Genomic DNA, 20483 nt, shown 5'->3' with positions numbered 1-20483 from the left:
AAATTTGATTCAGAAAAATGAAAAAAAGTAGCTTTTTAACATATTAAGGGTCATGCAGCACTTCATACCTGAATATCTTAAACAAAGACCCTTAATATCTTTAAACAAAGACTGAATGTGTTACATTTTTATAGTGTAATATAATTTATAGGATTACTGAAATAATTATGGTTAATATGTGCCAATTGCTCTTTTAAATATTACACATTTAATCCTTGTATTAATTTTTGATACAAAACCATTTCAAAGTCTTGGGGATTTACAATAATAAATATTTATTTTTTCCCTGAAGGATCTGTGGTTGTCTAGGGGCTCAGCTGGGCTCCGGGAATGGCTGGCCTTGGCTCTGGGTTGTGGGTGGGTTTTCATCTGCTTTACCAGCGCCAGAAGCTACCTGGAGGCACGCTCTTCTAGTGGAAGACTAGGGACATGCAAGCAGGGAGGCCAAACCACACAAGCATGTTTAAAACCTCTGCTTGCCTCACATTTAGCTAACATTCTGTTGGCCCAAGCAAGTCACCTGACTAAGCCCAACAGCCTTGGGCTGGGACATATGCTCCACCCACAGTGGGAGGTACTGCAAAATCACTGGGAAAGACTGTGAGTGTCTAACTATTAAGGAGTGAGTGAAGAATTAAGAACAATAATCCAATACATTAGAATCCTTAAAGCAACTGTGCAGATTGTCTACTATTCATGTACTATCATCTCCATCCCCTATTTTATATTAAAGGAGCTGATAGTATTACATTTTGGGAGAGAAGCCTAGGAACATTTCCCAGAATCTCTTGCCAATGGAATTCTGGTTCGGATTCCGTTAATGAGAAACACTTGGGTTATTGAGAGTGGAAAATTAGGAGAAGGTGTTGCCCTCTGACAGCAGGTGGGCAGATAAGTAGCAAATGTTAGTCATGAGCTTAATTTCTAGGCATTCCTTTGTGAATCATTTGCTTTGGTGCTGCAGGGAGCTGGCATCATCAGCGGAGGTTTGCAGTGATTCCTTCCTTCAGCCTTCTGACCTCTGAGAGCCAGACCTTTGCTACCACAGATCCTCCCATAATTTTGTAAGTACTTGTTATATTTTACTGAGTTTAAGGTGCCATCAATTCTGTTAAGAAAGAAAGAAAGAATCCTTCCAATAAGACTAGAATTTTTTATCTTTAAGACTTTAATTCTATACTTTAAAAGGCTCTTTTAGAATTACTTAGACAAGTTTTCAAAAGTATGAATGCGAGTATGAGCACAATACATGTGTTATTTCTGAAGTACATTCACATTTAGAATTTTGCTCTTGTGAATTTTTTTTCCAGTTAGAGGTATCTGTATTTATATTTTTCCTACTCTTCAGGAGGCATCAGGAGAATTGGTGAAGGATTATTTGTTAAAAGAGCGCTCTACCATTATCTTTTGCCTTTTCTTCCAAGCTGCTAATGACTGTTCTGAAAGTTTTGCTGTTTATTCATCTTCAAAGAGTCCTTAAATGATTCAAAATGTAAGCGTTTGAAATGGTTTAGATAAGCAAATGGGAATGACTATGAGATTCACAATGAACTTATTCTTTCCCCATCTTAATGTGTGTTCCTGTAATGCACCAAGAATGAACTTAATTAGTGGTTGTGTAGGGCTCCTGGATATCTATTCTGGAAGATTTTCTGTTACCTCAGTGGCAATCTGTTAGTTTTGAGCATATCTTCGGGGAAATATCTCATTTTTGGCTACCAGCTTGTAAATACATGAAATTAAATATAAAATACCTAGAATGTACACCACCAAGAGTGACGCTAATATAAGTTGCAGGTGACAGTGATGTGTCGATGTTGGTTTACTGATTGTCATCATGACATTGCTGGTGTAGAATATTGTTGATTGTTAAGATGTGTGTTGTGGGGGAAGGAAACTGCTTTCTGTTCAGTTTTGCTGTGAACCCAAAACAGCTCTAAAAGATAAAGTCTATTAAAAATGATCAATTATGTATAGCTTTGTATGTATAGGCTGTTTTTTGTATTCTGTGTCATTGTATTCTGTCTCTTCAGCATTGATAGTATAAGCACCGAAGTTGCTTTAGCATCCCATATTTGACCAAACAAACTGCTTTATTATTTTTCTCAGTTGAATCATATATTGCCGCAAATTAACCAACTTCTGTTTATAGTGAGAAAAAGTTTCTGACAAATTCATACCTAGGGGCTGGATGATGGCATGAATTAATCACACAAGCTTCTTTTTCACCTCTTCTGGTTGATTTGATAATTTTTCCTGCCTTCATTTCCCTCCTTAATTCAACTGAAAGCATAGTCTGAGACAAAGACATGAATACATATTTAGGACGTGATCACTAGAAGCAGTGAGCCTCTAGGAAGATTAACTTCCTCCTTGGGGGCATTTACTGTCCTCCACCCCCGCCCCCCCACTTCTAGCCTCTCTGAGGTAGAAAAGCAAAGATGCCTTTATTGTTTTGAATAAAAAGAACAATGATGAAGAGAAAAAGATGGCACCGGAAAGCATTATGCTGATATTGTTCTTTTCCCATGTTACTTGCTAGTTCAAAATGTGTACAGTTGAGACAGCATGATTTTACAGAATACGCTTTCCCATTCTGTATGCATTTCTGCCTCTCTAACAACTGCTTGGGATGAATGCTTTCTATCTCAAGTGTATCTACTCTTACATTCTCTGATTCACTCCAAACCCCTATCTACCCGTAGTAAATTATTTTTTATTTTTTTATTTTTATTTTTGAGATTGAGTCTCCTTCTGTCACCCAGGCTGGAGTGCAGTGGCATGATCTTGGCTCACTGTAACCTCTGCCTTCTGGGTTCCAGCTATTCTTCTGTCTCAGTCTCCTGAGTAGCTGGGGTTACAGGCCAGCACCACCATGCCTGGCTAATTTTTGTATTTTTAGTATTTTTAGAGGAGACAGGGTTTTACCATGTTGGTCAGTCTGTTCTCGAACTCTTGACCTCAAGTGATCCACCCTCCTTGGCCTCCCAAAGTGTTGGGATTACAGGCGTGAGCCACCACGCCTTATCAGCCTATAGTAAGTTGTTAATAATTTGGCAATCTCATGTGGAAGTCAGCCCCTAGTGAACATGCATTTATTTGGAAGAGGCTGTTGCTCCTGATCACATTTCTGCATAGCAGTTATGGACTGTGGTCACTCCACCCAGGCGTTGCCATCCCAGGAGGCTCTGCTGAAGCAGTCTGCCAGGATCAGCCTTATTCTTACTATGTCCAAGATGTGTTAGGTGCTATGGGGAATTTTTTAAAAGTCTGTGTGATAATGACCAATTTCCAAGAGTTTAGAGGCACGCTTGGGAATAAATCTGCACAAAAGGCAATTTACTAAAGACAGCAACTCAAACTCTGGGAACAATTGAAAGCAAAGAGAGCATAGGTGGACTGGAACCTTTTGGAAAAGTCCCACAAGGAGGCCAGGTCTGAACATGCCCTGAAGAATAGATAGAATTTGAATTGGGCAAGTCATGTTGAAAGGGCCCCTGAGGACACATACTTTTTGGAGGCTGAGACTTTCAAGAAAATGTCATTTAAAAATACAATCTTATCCCTTTTTGGTAACCAAACTGTTTAGTAAGTTTGTTGAAACCTGTAGGTACCAATGCTATGTTTGCTTAGTAAGATGGTAACTGACTTTTAGCAATGTCCTTGGACAGGCTTGGTGGGTAGTTGGACATGGGGAACTCGATTTCTGAATACTTGGCTGAATGCTCTAAATAAGGGCCCCAGATACAGAGAAATCTATAAAGGAGAAAAACCTGGTGGTTCAGTCCCTGGGGCAGCTGGATGTACTATGGTCTGTGCATGCTGGTCCAAGCCATTGTGTCATATGTTTGGGAACTTGCTTAAGAAATTGCTGTCCTCGCCCTGCTGGATGAGGCTGAGCTGCTTTCTTGGGTGGACCTGCATTCGGGGGAGCCAAGCCCTTGTCTTCATCATTAAGAGAGAGCTGTAACTGTTTTCCCTTGGGCTATGGTGGATGGAGTTAGGGGGTCTAAGGGTGTCTGGGAGGGGCACTAAAACTTGCCTTTGTTTACTCATCCCTCGTGAGTCTATGTTGTCTGTAATTTCCTACTTGTTAGAAAGAAAACAGTTTATTTTCAACTCCAGGGGCTTTGAATGACTTATAGTCACTTTTGGAAGGCATTGTGCTTGAGTCTCAGACCTGGGGTCAAATCCTAATGTTGCCACCAGGTGAAACCACCCGTGCTTCTCTTCATTCTTATGGAGTCTTGGTTTCCTGTTTTTGTCACTGGTGGGTAATTATATCTGTCTCATAATGTTGTTGGAAGATTAAATAAAATTCTGAAGTAAAGCCTCTGGCATGAAGCTTTAGAAACATCAGTTCTCTTCTAAGATAGCTTAGTATGTCACTTGTAATACCTCATACTAAAACCTTAAAAATTCAATTTAAACTTAATGAAAAAATAAGATATTTACACACTATTTTAAAAAAGAAAAAAATGAGAAAAAATTTTGAGATTTAGCTAAGGAATTTTGAAGATAGAATTAGTCTTATTTCCCAAATGCAGTTGTTTTCAGTGACTAGTTTATTCACTATATATAGAAAAAATATGTCATATAGAAGAAGTAGCTTTTGTATAAAGGCATCTGATGAAATGCAGCTAATTAAGCACGTAATTTGGTACAGACTGTGTACCCAATATATTTTGGCACATAAAATATTTACTCTGATAGACTGAAGCTGTTGCTCTGAACTGGGTCTGAGTTGTTATTGAGACTGAGTGTTTTTAATCTAGCAAACGATAATGACTTCATCACTTCTGACTTTGTGTGTCTGGTTTCAGTGCTGAATGAGATTTTATTGCTGTGCTTTTAGCTTTTGGTAGGAGTGCCTGATAGATTATTAGTACTAAGATCTTGCTTTTGAAAAGAACATTAAATACTTAATTTATATTTAAAACTCTAAATTTGTGCTAACCATAAGAAAGTCTCCCAATTATGAAATTTCCTCATATTTTCAGTTTTATGTGACAGCTATGAACTTAAACAGCACAGTGGATCATCTCAAAGTTTCTTTTCAAAATGCTTTAATGTTTTGGTCTGTCTCTCCCTGCTTCCCGATGCATTGGCTTAGGACAAAGTACAGTTTTGGTCATGTTTTAAGCAGGAATATTTGGAAGGAAAACAACCACCACCACCCTGTGCTTTCCACTCTTTGGGTTGTTTCAGTTCCAGGTTTTCTTAGTGTGTTTAAGTCTACTTCGTGGCCCAAGCTCTGGCTAGGTTTTCAGAGGTGTGAGTTTTACTTTAGTTCAACTTTAGTTTCCTTCATTAAGTTTTTGTGTGGTTTTTAAAGGTTCTGGTATTAGATTTGTGACCTCAAATCAGGGGCATGAAATAAGACTTCGCTAATGTTCTCTATAGCGTAAGATGCTACATTATTTCCACCTGTAAAAGTCCCAGGTGCTGAAGCATTGTGTTTCAGCACGGATTCTGCTTCAATTAGTCTCAGGTGGGTGTGGTGATGAGTTTCTGTGTTTCCAGCAGGCTCCAGGTGATGCTAAGTTTGTTGGTCTGAAGAAAGAGTTTAGTGCACACATTTTAAAACTTGACTGCTTGGGCTTGGATTTCTGTTTTACTGTTTATTAGCTATGTGACTTTGAGGAGAATATTTAGGTGCTCTATGCCTTCATATTGGCATTTGCCACAATAGGAGTGTTTAAAATGGCAGTTAGCTCCTAGGGCTTATTTAAAGAACAATTGATAACATATGTATAAAGGATTTAACACATGATAGCGAAGCAATGGCTGCTAATCAATACAGTGTATTTTTTTTTTCTGGTGAAAATAGCTTCTAGAAAATTAGAAGGGGAAAAAGGAGTCCTAGTATTTATTTATTTTTACTTGAGAAACATTTCACTGCTACTTGGTAACTAACCATTCCAATTTGTCTGGAACTGCTTTGGTTTAGCACTGAAAGTCTTGCATCCTGGGAAATCCTTCATTTCTGAGAAAACTGGGACAACTGGTTATCCATATGTTTTATGTACTTCTTTTGTAATTCATAATAATCTCTAGACATAGGCTCCATTATCTGAATTTCACAGATGGGTTGATGGACCGTGGTTAGTAAGTGGTGAAGCCTGTATTCAAACCTGCCTTTGGGTGACTTCAAAATATTTGTATGCAACATCTGTTGTACATTCAAAGGTCATTCCTGTATTCTTAGTCTTTGAAAATTTACACCAGAAACATATTTGGTTTAGAATAAGATAAAGGAATAAAAGATCTTTAACTTTTATAAAGTTATTTTATTAAAAAATTAATACTTAGATAGGAAATACACTGGACACACCAAATTATGAGGCTGCCCTAATCCAAGGTTGCCCTAATCCAAAGCCTGAAGAAAGGCAACTCATCTCAAAGATGTGCTCTCTGAACAGCTGGGTTGCAATGGGGCTGGGAAGCAGACTATTTGGGTAATTTTGGGAGAAAGTGGAAATTCGGGGGAGGGGGATAGGGCAAATTGGATTGTATTACATTTTTCTTCCTGATTTTTTTCTTTCCAGTCTTCTACCAAAAAGCCTAGACTTGTGTTTCTTACCTTTTCTTCATTTCTCTGTCTTTGTAAAACATTGATTGGAGCAGACACAATTGAGCTTTGTCAAGTGGCAATATCAGGGGATGTCTGCACGTAAGAAAGTCCTCATATTATCCCATTACCCTGTCTCTATGACAGCCAAAGAATCATATCAGCTTGAACCTTTCCTTACTCTTCATGAAACAAATGCTGTTAACTCCAAAAATACTTCTGCAGATATTTCTCACAGAATTTGTCCAGTTTTGCTATTAAGAAAGTGACTTCTCAACACCAAAGGAATTTTTACAATGCTTTTCAAGCCAGAGTTTTCTCAGTTGGATGTAGCCATAATGAACCCACCCCTGGGCAGAAGTTACATTTTTTATGTTCCCAAAGTTGCATTGGCTATAACATTTAACATAAAAGCTAAAACATTTAAAAATTCAATAAATTAATACATAAAATATGAATATGAATAATAAAAGTTATTTCCAGTTATCTTAAAATCTGTAGAATCAACATTTCAAAGCAAGGACTATTTATATTTAATTATTTCTGTGTATTTCTAAAACTATTTTAATGTATAATGGGTTTAAAATAGGTAAACCTGTATTTCAACACCTGTTTTGTTTTTTTAATACAAATAATTTAATAGAAGATAGGAATTGAAATGAAACTGTTATTCTAGTTTTTTCTTTTATTTGATTTATCTATAATCTTAAAGATAAAACCTATGAGTAATTTTTTTTGCCAATAAACTGCAATAAATAAATAAAAATCACCAAAATTATTGAAGAAATAGTAATTTAAAAAATAGGAGAAAAGTTTAAAATTATTCTGTATTAGTGGTTCTCAAAGTGTGGTTCCTGGACTAGCAGTATCAGCATTACCTGAGAACTTGTTAAAAATGCAGGTTTGTGGCTGGGCGCGGTGGCTCAAGCCTGTAATCCCAGCACTTTGGGAGGCCGAGGCGGGTGGATCACGAGGTCGAGAGATTGAGACCATCCTGGTCAATGTGGTGAAACCCCGTATCTACTAAAAATACAAAAAACTAGCTGGGCATGGTGGTGCGTGCCTGTAATCCCAGCTACTCAGGAGGCTGAGGCAGGAGAATTGCCTGAACCCAGGAGGCGGAGGTTGCGGTGAGCCGAGATCGCGCCATTGCACTCCAGCCTGGGTAACAAGAGCGAAACTCCATCTCAAAAAAAAAAAAAAAAAAAAAAAAAAAAAAATGCAGGTTTGTGTGCCCTATCCAGGACCTATTGTTTTAGAAACTCCATGAGTAGGGCTCAGCAATCTGCTTTAATGCATTGGTGATTCCAATTCATACTCAAGTGTGAGAATCCCTGGTCCAGAACAGTGTCTGATGGGTCATTATGATAATGTACCATTAGCATTGGCTTGAGAATTAGAATTTAAATTGATGACTCATAAATTAGACAATCTTTCTCCCTCTGCCTTCTAGAGAAGTGATGACCATCAGACAGTGTGTAGTGTAATGAAAAAAATTTAAATTGTAAAGTGAGAAGATCTAGTTTTCAAGCTGCAACTTTATATATGCAAGTCACTGAAGTACTTTGAGTCATAGTTTCTAATATATAAAAGGGGATAATAATAACCTCCCCACCACCCCGCAACTTAGTCTCATAGACTTGTGATCAAATGCAGAAGTGCATGTGAAAGCAACTTAAAAATTACCAGTACTATACAAATGTTACTTTTCATAAGCACATTACTGCTAGTATGATTGCAATTCTTAAAAGTTGACTTTCTCACCTCCCTACTCTTTGCCCTGTGAAATTTAGGTATCTCTTTAAATATAAGTTTTCCAAAGCAGAGATGAAAAAAAATTAGAGGCTTTTTGAGTAAGAAAAGAAATCGGAGTTCTTGCAAATTATTTTGTATATGAGATGGTACATATGAATCTTTTTTTAATTTCGTGAATAGTCTTTTAAGCTTTTAATCCACCATGTAAAATAAAGCAATAGCATACTTCAGTGGTACCATGGCAATAATAATGCATTTGGAATGTTAAGTGTCAAATTTCCCTCACATATTTCAAAAATTGTTTTACATTTTTCTGGTTTAACCTCTCTTGACATCGGTGAACTTGAGGCTTGTAATTGAAGGATAAGTGAGCAAAAAAGCAGTTAAGTGATAATATATCCATTTCAATTCCTGTTTTCTGGACGGAGACCTTTTATGCTAAGTTCATGTGAGAGTAAATTTTTATGACAAAATTATAACCCTCAGATAGATATTACTCAGACAGGCTGAGATCTGTCCTGGTATAATGGATTTTGTGACAATGAAATGCAAGAGAGTCTCCAAAAAGCTTTGCCTAAGAAAATTCTGACAGTAGCCTATATATATGCTGCCGAAATTTTCAAGATGCTATTATGACTCATTATAGAAAAATGGCTTGGTATTTTAATCATGAAATACAATTTTGTTAAAAAGGAGGAGAAAGAAGTGTAAAGGCATAATCTTTGAAATATTGCCATGTATTCATGTTAGTCTGTTTAGAAAATGTAGCTTTCAAAACGGTTTTATGCAATAAAATCTTCCAGTTTGGTAGGGTTCATGTATTTCTTTCCCCTAATTTGAGTTCCACCCATAATTTTCTGTATGTCACCAACTGAATGAAAAGGAGGCATCTACTGCAACCAGAGGTAATCTGAACTTTACATAATTCTCCATAAGTTTATTTTTCCCTAATGACAAAATACTGCTCCTTTTCCCATTTTGATGGGTTATTTTTTTTTGAGGGAAATATGAAATGATCCCTCAAAATATTATAACATGCACAGTTAAAAATATCACATCATTTGTAAGGACCACAATATTATTACAAATATGTTGGCAGAATTTAATCATTTTGTACAATTTTGAGATATTTAGTTTTCCTGGTTTTGATCAGCAGAACTGTTTGATATTTTCCAGCCGTCTAAGGGAAATTTTATATTTGCTTCCAAAGATCATCATAAAACAAAGAAGAAATCAATAGTAAGAAACAATGAAAAAGGAAGCAAATGACTATACAAACAAGAACGCCAGAGTTAAAATTAATTTTTAATGTGTGAAAACACGATTTCAAATTACATTTGGTTTTGCATTTAATTGTGCTTAAAACTTTTGAGGGTCCATAACTCCCATATTGTAAGAATCTGATGGAAATGCTACACAAAGGAAAATGTACACATGCATGTGCACACATTACTTTATACCCCAGCGTAGTGGAACTTGGTGAAGAACCACACTTGAGAGCAGCAATTGCACCAGTTTTGATACCGTCTGACACTTACCTCGGTAGGAACCACCTGAGCCAACTCCTTTTAAGACAAATGTACTTTGTCCCAAATACAAAGTGGAAATTAGTGGGTTAACTTGGTGAGCATCTATTATCTTAAATTTTTTTAAAAAAGCTAGGATATAAGCAGGGCAGGCAAAGGGTGATAGTGTCTTGCTAGATATCATTCAGTAGTAGAGTCAGGGTTCAAGCCGAAACCTCCTGATTTCCAGCTCTGTGATTTTTCTATACCACCACATTATCCTCCAAGGATTTCCATCTGGGACACATCTGGAACTGTTGTACCAGTTGTTTCTGGCTTGTTGCAAACGTTAGGATTACGCTTGTTGTAAAAAATAATGATCCAAATTAACAGTGGTTTCACTAAAGAGGACCTTCATTTCTTTTTTATATTTAAATCCTAAGGTAGGAGGCCCAAGCCTTGATTAGCATCTCTGTCTGGTGAAGTCCTAACAGGCCCAGGCTCCTTTTGTCATTTTCTTTGCTTCAGTTTTCAAGATCATCTGTGGTCCAAGATGACTGCTCAGTGTCAACCATCACAATTATATTGCAGCCAAGAGGAAGAGAGATAAAAAAGAGCCAAAGTATTCCAGAGGTCTTTGAAGTTAGCTTTCTGGACTTTGGCATGTGATGCTTCTTCTTACAATTCATAGATCAGAATGGTCCAATTATTGAAAATTGTCCTGTGTGCATTCATTATTCAGTTTATAAAAGGCACAAAAGCTTTACACAGCATTTCACTCGAGTTAGTATGCAGTTTAATATTTCTTTTCACAATCAGAAAAAAAAATTATCTGAGCGATTAAAAATAAAAAAATCATAACAAGACTATTCCTCATTCTAAGTGAATAGTTTGTGAATGGCATCCCAGAGTATTTTGCTTCTTTGACTTTGTATGAATTGTGAATTCGTATGAATTAGTTAAAACGGTAAAACTGTATTTTACTTGTGAGAAAATTTGAGTAGTCAGACCTATGATTCTATTTGCAAGGAGTTTTGGAAATAGAATCTTTATTTGTATGGCCATACGCCTGGTTCAAAATTGGGAGACCTATTATTAGGAGCAATAGAATGAAGAAAGAGGGTCAGGAAAAGAGGGGAGATTATAGAGAATAATATGCAGTGTCTAAGGTTCAGGGGTCAGGCAGTTTCTAGACTCCATTGCTGCTTTTAGATGCTCAAATAAATGAGTATTTAAGATTTCTTGCTGCTGCTTCTGCTGCGTTGCATGATTTATATCCTGGGAAATGTAACATTAATTTAATACTGCAATACTTCATTGTAGATTTGGGGGACCAATGCATTATTCTCTTCTAGAAAACCTCCCATTTCCATTTTCTATATTAAAGGTAAAAGGTTAGTTTGTAGCACTGGAAACCACATGGCGGAACCAAGAAGAATTCTCTGTCCTTCACCTTTTCCCATGTCCAGAAAAGCCTAACATCCGTCCCTTGGTAAAGGTCAAAAGAATTTAAACTTTGTGTGTGCAAAGGTAAGGAGGCTGGGGGAGAACATGAGAATAGAGCAAATTTGCGTGTTTACAGTGAGGTGTTCTAAGTTTCTTTGGGGGTTACTTTATTGTTTCATCTAAAGAAAATCAGGCATAGATGTTTGTGTTAAATGAGACACAGATAACTCTTGTCAGTAAACCTAATGTTCACTTAGCCAATGAGCACTTCTGTGGTGAAATAACATATCCGATTGTGTCAGATGTCGGGAGGAGACCTCTGATATGACATTTAAAGATAAGTTTGGAGTCATAAGACTTACTGGAAACATTTATTTGCATTAGTAAAAGAATAAGATGTTTCATTTTTTCATATAATAGAGATGTACACCTCAGCAATTAGATAATGCTATAAAAGAACATATTTTCAAAATATGAAACAACGCCTCGAGTGAATTTTACAGTAAGAAAATTGGAAAATGAATGATTTAGATGTTTTGTGGTAAGACATCCTGTCAAGAATGTATACAGTATATATGTGTATATTTTATTTTTATATATACACATATATATTTTGTATATATATGTATGTACATGTGTGTGGGGTGTGCGTGTGTGTGTGTGTGTGTGTGTGTGTGTGTTTGAGACAGAGTTTTGCTCTGTCATCCAGGTTGGAGTTCAGTTGCATGATCTTGGCTCAATGCAGCCTCGACCTACTGGGCTTAAGCAATCCTTTCACCTCAGCTTCCCAAGTAGCTGGGACCACAGATAGGTGCCATCGCAAATGGCAATTTTTGAATTTTAATTTTTTTGTAGAGATAGGGTCTCACTTTGTCACCCACACTTGTCTCGAACTCCTTGGCTCGAGTGATCCTCCCACCTTTGTCTCCCAAAGTGTTGGAATTAACAGGTATGAGCCACTGTGCCTGGCCTCTGTCAGGAATATTATTATTTGATAGCACAACTTGTAACTTGGGTACAACGCCCTTTTACTGATAGATGAGAAATAATAAGGGAAGAATCACAGTACTTACCACTCAAACTTTCTCATAAATCAGATAAAATTTTAGTTTTTTTAAAACTTTAATGTAGATATTTGTCTTCACATATTTATTTTCACAATTCATATGAAGTCAAAGAAGTAAATGCCCTCAGATGCCATTCAAAAACTATTCCATTAGGGTGAGATCTTGATAGGAGTTTTTATTTTTAGCATCTCAGGCTAATTTTTTTTTTTCTGATCGAGAAAAAAATATTAAGCTGCATAATAATTCAAACGGTGTGTAAAACTTTTGTGTCTTTATAAACTGAATGATGGATGGACATGGGACAATATTCTGCAATTGGATTATCTCTTTTATCTCCTCCATCTCATGCCCCAATGGAATTAGAGGTATTTATATGAATTTTAGGGTTAGAATCTACTTCAGTCGTTTCTTATTTGAGTAAGTGTGAATGAGTATATAATTCCCATATGGCATGTATAATAGAACAAATTTATATTCCCACGTTCTGAAGCTAGTTTGGAATGCCAAATATTTAGATATAGATACCATATTTTTAATGAGACAATATAATCTCATAGCCACAGTTTTGTCTTTTACTTTCTTGACTCTGTCACCTTCCCCTCCTCCCCTTGTAAGGCAATTTTGTTAGTTTACATTTGTTTTTCCCAGACAATTTTACATGAGAAACTTTGACCTACCCTATGATTTTCAGAACACACTATCATCTTGGAGCTTTGATGGCATGCTTTCTTTTATGAGTCCCTAAAGGATTCATGAGGCATGTCCCAGATTCTCAGGACTTTTCACGATCCTTGAAAACTTTGTCTAGTGTGTTCTGAGAAGTAAGTTTACTGAAAGTCAAGGAACTCTCTAATTGTCCCTCATACTATAGTCAGTCCTGTGGTGAGCATCTGTGTCTGGATTTCAGGAATGTAGACATTACCACTGTTGCCACTTGATCACACATTGAGGTATTGGTGTTGGGAAGAAGATATTCAATAATACCATCTTAAATAATAGGATTATAAATGGTATAAAGGTAGCAAGTTACTCAAATTGCGTTTGGTAAACATGACTTTCTCTCCTCAACTTAAAGTACATTTCCAGGCTTCCTTTCTATCCGTTAGGAGGGCAGGGTTCGTAGCTGACCCGACTGCCTTGGCCGTGTCTGTACTGGCAATGAGATATTTTAGCAGGTGGTTTCTTCTGATTGTGGCAGGCTAAATGAAACTATTTTGAATTTAATGTACATGATGCTGATGAAAACTGGATTGGTTGTGTAAAGGACTGAGATTTATCCTATATGAACCACTTGATTTCCTGCTGGGACATACTTTTGCTTTTTTGAGGATATAAATAATGTCTTCTTCTATCAGAAAAAAAAATAGGCAAATTATGCTTTTGAAAATTGAAGATATTCTTTCTTATTAACAGACTGAATGATTGACATTAATGTTGATTATTCATGCTATAGAGAAATACAGAGAATGTAGTATATCAAAAAAGATGCATTTTAAAGCATTACATGCATTTTGTTTTTTATTGTATTAGCACATAAATTGATGAAGCCACATGGTGAAAAATCTGTGAAAAACAGAAGGTTTTTATGTATTTTCTGTGCCTCACTGTATATCACCTTTCAAAATACTCAAAATAATGCTTTCTGCTGGGTCCAAACTTCATTTGGAGTAAAGAAAGTTAGTTAAAAGGTTTCATTTAAAGCTACTTTGTTATGGTGCTACTGCAAGTAAGTAAAAGCAAACAGCGATAACTTGGAACTTAAATGAGCCAAAGTGATATAGAAGCTGAATCTAGGGATAATTGAAGATTGATTTTCTGATGAGAGGCACACAAAAAAAGGATTAATTGGCTTATTCCAAAAGGAGTGCAATTCTTTAGGAAGTATGCTTGAGGATATACTTGGCAATAAATTTGACAGCTAGCATGGTCTCTCTGCAGGTTGGCTTTATCTGGGATTCTGGAAGGAGAAAACCATATTTGCCTTTATCTCGGAGCTCAAAGGCAAATGTGTATTTGATGCCCAGGTCATAAGCCCAGTCTAAAGAAGAACCTGATGTCGGGTCTGTAAAACACAAGCAGTAAATATTTAATTAGAGACAAATGCTAATTTTTTAAAAATGGAAATCAGTGGCATATAATTAGCAATAAAAAATAATTATGTGTACAGTTAATTGCAGTAATGAATGAGAATAGTGGTCTGAATAGTACAGAGTGCATAGTGAAACATAATCGTGACTTTGGAATCCACCAAATGTGTGCTGCCTTAAAAAAAAAAAAAAAACAACTACATTTTGGTTGGGTCAGTACTAAGTTGAGTTTATTTCCTAGGCACATATTCCTGCAAATGGAGGTGTTCAGAGCAAGTGTACAGAGCAAGTGCTAGCAGCTGAGAAAACCAGGCAAGGAGTCACTGGTCATTGAAAACCACCAGGGAAAAGCTATACACACCAGCTGCACAGAATGGCATTCCTTCTCATAGCTTAGGTCTCTTGTTACTCATATTGCTGGGGTAAACTATTTCATACTCAAATGACCAAGAAAATTTAGTTATTTTAAGACATATTTAATATCCTAATTCAAAAATTCCATGTCAACTTTTATGAAATTTAACTCAATCTATTTTTTGGTAAAAAGATTGGAAATGTAAACACATCTAGAGGTTATATAGCTATAACACATCTAGAAGCTATATACATATACAGGTGCATATACATACCGTAATCGCCTTTATGTACTCATATTTTGCTTTACATGATAGAAAAGGTTTTTTAATGAAAAGGCACTTATGTTCTAGGACAAGTAATGAGTTTAACTAACAATAACATTTGAAAGGTTTGAAAAATTTGAAAATTAAGAATTCAAAGCTGTGAAGAAGAAAGAGAGAAGGGATATTTTGATGAAAAGAGATAGTGTTGGTTCTTAAATTTGTCGCCAAATATTTATTAAACCTTTAATATTTATAAGACACATTTCTTGGCACTGAGTAGAGTAATTGGTGCAGGGTATAAAAATGCAGAAGACGCTACTGGTGTCTTCAGTAACTTACAATTTAGGAGGCAGAAGTCAAGATATAAGTCAATAGAGGCAGAGCAGAATATGCTAAGTACCATAGAAAAGGTACAACTTTTTATCAAGAGTTAAAAGAAAGAAGAGATTATTCTTGATGAGGAGTTTGCCTTTCATGCCCAGTGCCAGCTCAGATACTGCCTTCATAATGGAGGAGATGGTATTGGAGGAGAGTCTTGAAGAAAGGCTAGTGTGTTTTCAGCTGGAGATGGAAGAAAGGAATTCTGGCCAGTGAACCACAAGGATAGAAAAGTATGGAGGCCTTGTTAGGAACCAATGAGATCCAGCTGGATCAGAGCAAAGGTAGTGATGAGAGTTTGTGAGTAAAGCTTAAAAATCCTTGTGACATTTTACGAGGTCCGGTGAGGTGGAGAAACTTTACTTCTTTTTAGATACGTTTTCTCTTCCCACTTTTAGAATACAATTGTCTTTAGTACTTTTCTAAATACATTGAACATCATATAAATAGACATAATTTTTGATTCAATTATCATGTGATGAAAGATAGTCTATTATTTAATTTATTTATTTATACTTAATCCATTTTTCTTCCTTCCTTTCTGCAGTACCAAGGCTTTTTCTGTGATTATTTCCTTCATGTTTAGAGGGGTTTCTTTAGCCATTAAGAGTAGGTGTTCGAGGGACACATCTCCTGATTTTCTTTTGTATGAGAATATATTTATTCCCTCTTTCATTTCTAAATGGTTTTGATGGATATTGAGTTTACTGAATTCAGCGTTGACAGTTTTTTTTTTTATTCAGCCCTTGAGAAAATGTCACTTCCTTTTGACTTTCATGGTTTCAAATGAAAAATCTGCTGTCACTGGAATTGTTTTTAACTCTAGATCATTTCTCTCTGATTCCTTTTATGATTTTTTTTCTTTGTCTAGTTTTCAGAAGTTTAATTATGATGTGCTTTGATTTGAGTTTCTCTGGGTTACTCCTGTTTGGGTTTCACTCAGCCGCTTGACTATGTTAGTTTATGTCTTTGTCAGATGTAGGATATTTCAGCTTTCATTTCTTCAACTGTTTTTTTCATCTTCCATTCCCTTTATCTGTCTTTTCCTTGGACCTTGATGACATCAATGTTGAATATTTTATTATGCTGTCTGTTCCTGAGGCATTGTTTATTTTTTATTTTCTATCTTCAGAATGAGTGAATTCTAGTGTTTGGTCTTGAAGTTCACTGATTCTTCCCTCTGTCATGTTTATTCTGCTATTAAAGCTCCTCCAGCTTTTTGTTGTTGTTGTTCAGGTTATTATATTTTCTAGTTCTAGGGTTTCCATTTGGTTCCTTTTTATATCTTAAATGTCTTTGATGATATTTTCCATTTCTTCATTTGTTTCAAAGCCATCTGTAATTGTTGAGGCAATTTTTTATGATGGCAACTTTGAAATTCTTTTCCAGTATTGGAAATTCCAACATCTGAATCATCTCAGCGTTGGCATCTATGGATTGTATTTTTTGTATTCAAGTGGTAATTTTTCTTGTTTTTAGTATTGAAAGCAATTTTTGATTATATTCTAGACATTTTGGCTATCACATTACATACAAAATTGTAACTTAAGTCTTCAATTTAGCAGGTAGTCATCCTGTTTAGTTTTAGTACACAGGCCTTGGCCTACTTTTGTGTCTTGTGGTACTGATAACAATGTAGTATTTCTTTTTTCTTTCCTTTTTTTTTTTTTTTTTTTTTTGAGACAGAGTCTTGCTCTGTCGCCAGGTGCCTGGCTGGAATGCAATGGTGCAATCTCGGCTCACTGCAACCTCCACCTCCTAGGTTCAAGCAATTCTTCTGTCTTAGTCTCCTTAGTAGCCTGGACTACAGGTGCCGGTCACTATTCCTGGCTAATTTTTATATTTTTAGTAGAGATGGGGTTTCACCATATTGGTCAGGACAGTCTTGAACTCCTGACCTCAGGTGATCTACCTGCCTCAGCCTCCCAAAGTGCTGGGATTATAGGTGTGTGCAACAATGCCTTGACAGTTTTTTTTTTTTTTTTTTTTTTTTAATGAAATGTAGTCTTACTTTATTGCCCAGGCTGAAGTGTAGTGGTGTGATCTTGGCTCACTGCAACCTCTGGGTTCAAGTGATTCTCCTGCCTCAGCCTCCTGAGTAATTGGGACTACAGGCACGTGCCACCACACCTAGCTAATTTTTGTATTTTTAGTAGGGATGGGGTTTCACCATGTTGGTCAGGCTGGTCTTGAACTCCTGTTCTTAGGTGATCCCCACACCTCAGCCTCCCAAAGTGTTGAGATTACAGGCATGAACCACTGCACTCAGCCAATATAGTTTTCAAAGCCTTTGCATTGCTATTTTGGCCTGGTTGGTTCACTTAGTGGATAAAGGTGATTGCCTGGTGCCCTAAGTAACAAATGGGGGATTCTAGCCCGTGGGGATAGAGGTCATTTCCTGATGAGGAGAGTCAGAAGGAAGAGGAGGGACCTGAGGAGAGAAGCTGGGGAAGTGCCCATCTATCATACCCGATTTTTTTGGGAAAATGTCCACTTTCAGAGGCAGTCGGCGGAAAGAGTAGAGAAAAAGGAGAAGGAAGGAGAACCAGTAGAGTTCAAAGCCAAGGAAGCCAAGAGAATGGCAAGAAGAAGAGTTATTAACAGGGTCAGATATTGCATAGAACTGATGGAACATGTGAGCTGAAATAATAGATACTGGCTTCAGTGATCAAGAAAATTGCCACTTTTAGCTAGTTGGATTTAAGTTCATGAGAAAGAACTCAGGCTAAGATGCGAGTTTGGTAGCAAAGGAGGTAAAGTAAATAGGAATTACGTCTTATAATTTAGGATGTGCTAGACATTTTAATAAACTTAGCCAGTTTCTAACTGCAGTAGCTCTCTATTTGCAGTTGAGTAAACTGCTGGGATTTCCAAGGGTTAAAGGGTATGACTATTCTATTTTGAGAGCTTTACTTTATGTGAAGTTTCATTAAGATTAATTGTGGTGACTGGGAAGACATGGAATTTGGTTTTTCATAATTATGTGATACTGTCAAGCAGAATACATTTTGTATCTTCTTGATCTTAAATTTGCAAAGCAAAATTAAATAAATAAATAGAATAAATACAACATTGAAAGTTTTTACTTTGAAAAAAAAAATATAGAACTTCTTCTTCTTCTTTTTTTTTTTTTTTGGTGACAGGGTCTCACTCTGTTGCCCTTTCTGGAGTGCAGTGGCATGATCATGGCTCACGGTAGCTTCAACATCCCAGGCTCAAGTGATCCTTCTGCCTCAGCCTCCTGAATAGCTGGGACTACAGGCATGTATCACCGTGCCTGGCCAGAACTCAATTTGTTTAACATGATACTTAGCCTTTTCTTTATTTCCATGTGTACCTACTAAGACATGTATATGCATTTATAAAATGTAATAATAATCACTTGCTAAATACCAAGTACCCTTCTATGTGTTTTATGTATGTTAACTCATTTAATTAATTCCTATCCCAAATGTAAGTAACAATTACCATTTTACAGAAGAAGCAGCTTAGGCTCAGGGAGATTAATCAACTTGCTGAAAAACACATAGCTAGTAGATGGCTGAATCAGGTTTCAAGCTCAGGCTATGTCTTCAGAGTTCATGCTGTTAATCAGTGTACTGTGCTACCTTTGTGCCACTCTGTAGTCTAACCAATACAAAGTGTTTACTCAGTTAATTTTGTTTTTGTTGTCAGCATTTTCTGAGTATCAAGAAAATATTTCTTACTTATTTCAAGGCATAATATTGAGTGCAACAAATTCAATTAGAACAAATCAAAATGAAACTATACCAAAGTAGAAATGTGATTTCAGCCCAGGGATCCACATAAAGTCATACTGGTGACTTAATGTGTGCCGCATTTATTGCTTACTTGATACAGTGTTTTAAAAAAAATTATATCATTTAAAAAGTATTATTTAAATGTATTCATTATAACTTATACTTTTATATCAACATTAAGTGAAAATCATATTTGAAGCAAGAGCTGAAGCCAGAGATACACGAGCATAAACTGCAATATTTTTCTGTAATATCAGTTTGAATGTCTCTTAGTAAGTAGAGATTTGGTATTACAAACACAAGTCTTAACTTTGTCTTTTTCAGAATTTACATTCTTACATTTTCAGAATGTAAATTCTGCTTTTCTGAAAAAGCAGAATATGTAGAATGTGAAGAAAGAGCACTGGTTTGAGAATCAGGGGTAGATCTAGCAATTTTGGTGCATGCAGAAAGCTGTAAGATATGTACTTTGAAATTAACTTTTAAATTCATGATGTGACTCACAGATGAATTTTATTAATAATGCAAGCTTCTTGTTTCTTATCAACTCAAATAACTATTCTTGCTCACTAGGTACTATGTTTAGGTATTTCTAAGATGATGAAGGATTGGATATGCCATTTATATCCATATATAATAATTTCACATTAAACATTACTATTTACATTTTTGTGCCATCTCAATATTGCTGCTTTGGGGCAAAGTGGAAGGTATACTATTTTAACTCTGGTTTGGAATGCTGATTATTGTTTTTGTTCTGCCCTAAAGTGATAAAATCTTCCCGTATCTGAATTTCAGTCTATAAATGAGAGGTTTAGCTTAGATTAGTGATTCTCAACCCTAGTTTCATCTTAGAATCACTTTAGATACTTGAAAATAAATTGAGTGCCTGAGCTTCACCTCGGACTGATGAAATCAGAATCTCTGGGAATGGGAGTCTAACCATCCATGTATTTTAAAAGCTTCCTGATGTTCTAATGGGAACTCACACTTGAGAACCATGGATTAGATCATTGCCTATGTTTCTCCCTGGTTTCAAAATTTATGATTTTAACTTATCTGATATGTTTGCTTCTCATGTTCAAATAGCAAACATATTTTTTCTGAAAGCCATAGCTCCTCCATAAGTTGGGCTCAAAAAAATTCTCCCTCAGTCCTCTTCTTCTGTCTTCATCAAGTCAAAGAGAAAAAAACACTGGCAGATTCTAGATGCTGTTCCTAAATCTGGGGACATGTTAAGTGAGAATCAGGTTATTGGAATGAGTAAACGTTAATCACGTTTTTATTTTTTAT

The 20483-nt window shown here is 36.2% G+C and overlaps 1 protein-coding gene across 1 annotated transcript in view; it reads right to left on the bottom strand.

Moving 5' to 3' along the window:
- Positions 1-13848: 13848 nt before the first annotated feature.
- The window catches only part of CPA3 (carboxypeptidase A3), a 30862-nt gene continuing 24227 nt past the window's right edge, over positions 13849-20483 (bottom strand). The window contains exon 11 of the mRNA XM_039480127.2: positions 13849-14406. Within this exon, the coding sequence (XP_039336061.1) occupies positions 14219-14406 (188 nt within the window). The 3' untranslated portion in view covers positions 13849-14218. The remainder of the gene's footprint in view (positions 14407-20483) is intronic.

The sequence above is a fragment of the Saimiri boliviensis genome, chromosome 9, assembly GCF_048565385.1.
Source record: "Saimiri boliviensis isolate mSaiBol1 chromosome 9, mSaiBol1.pri, whole genome shotgun sequence".
Taxonomy (NCBI): Eukaryota; Metazoa; Chordata; class Mammalia; order Primates; family Cebidae; genus Saimiri; species Saimiri boliviensis.
This window is presented reverse-complemented; position numbering and strand designations above follow the sequence as displayed.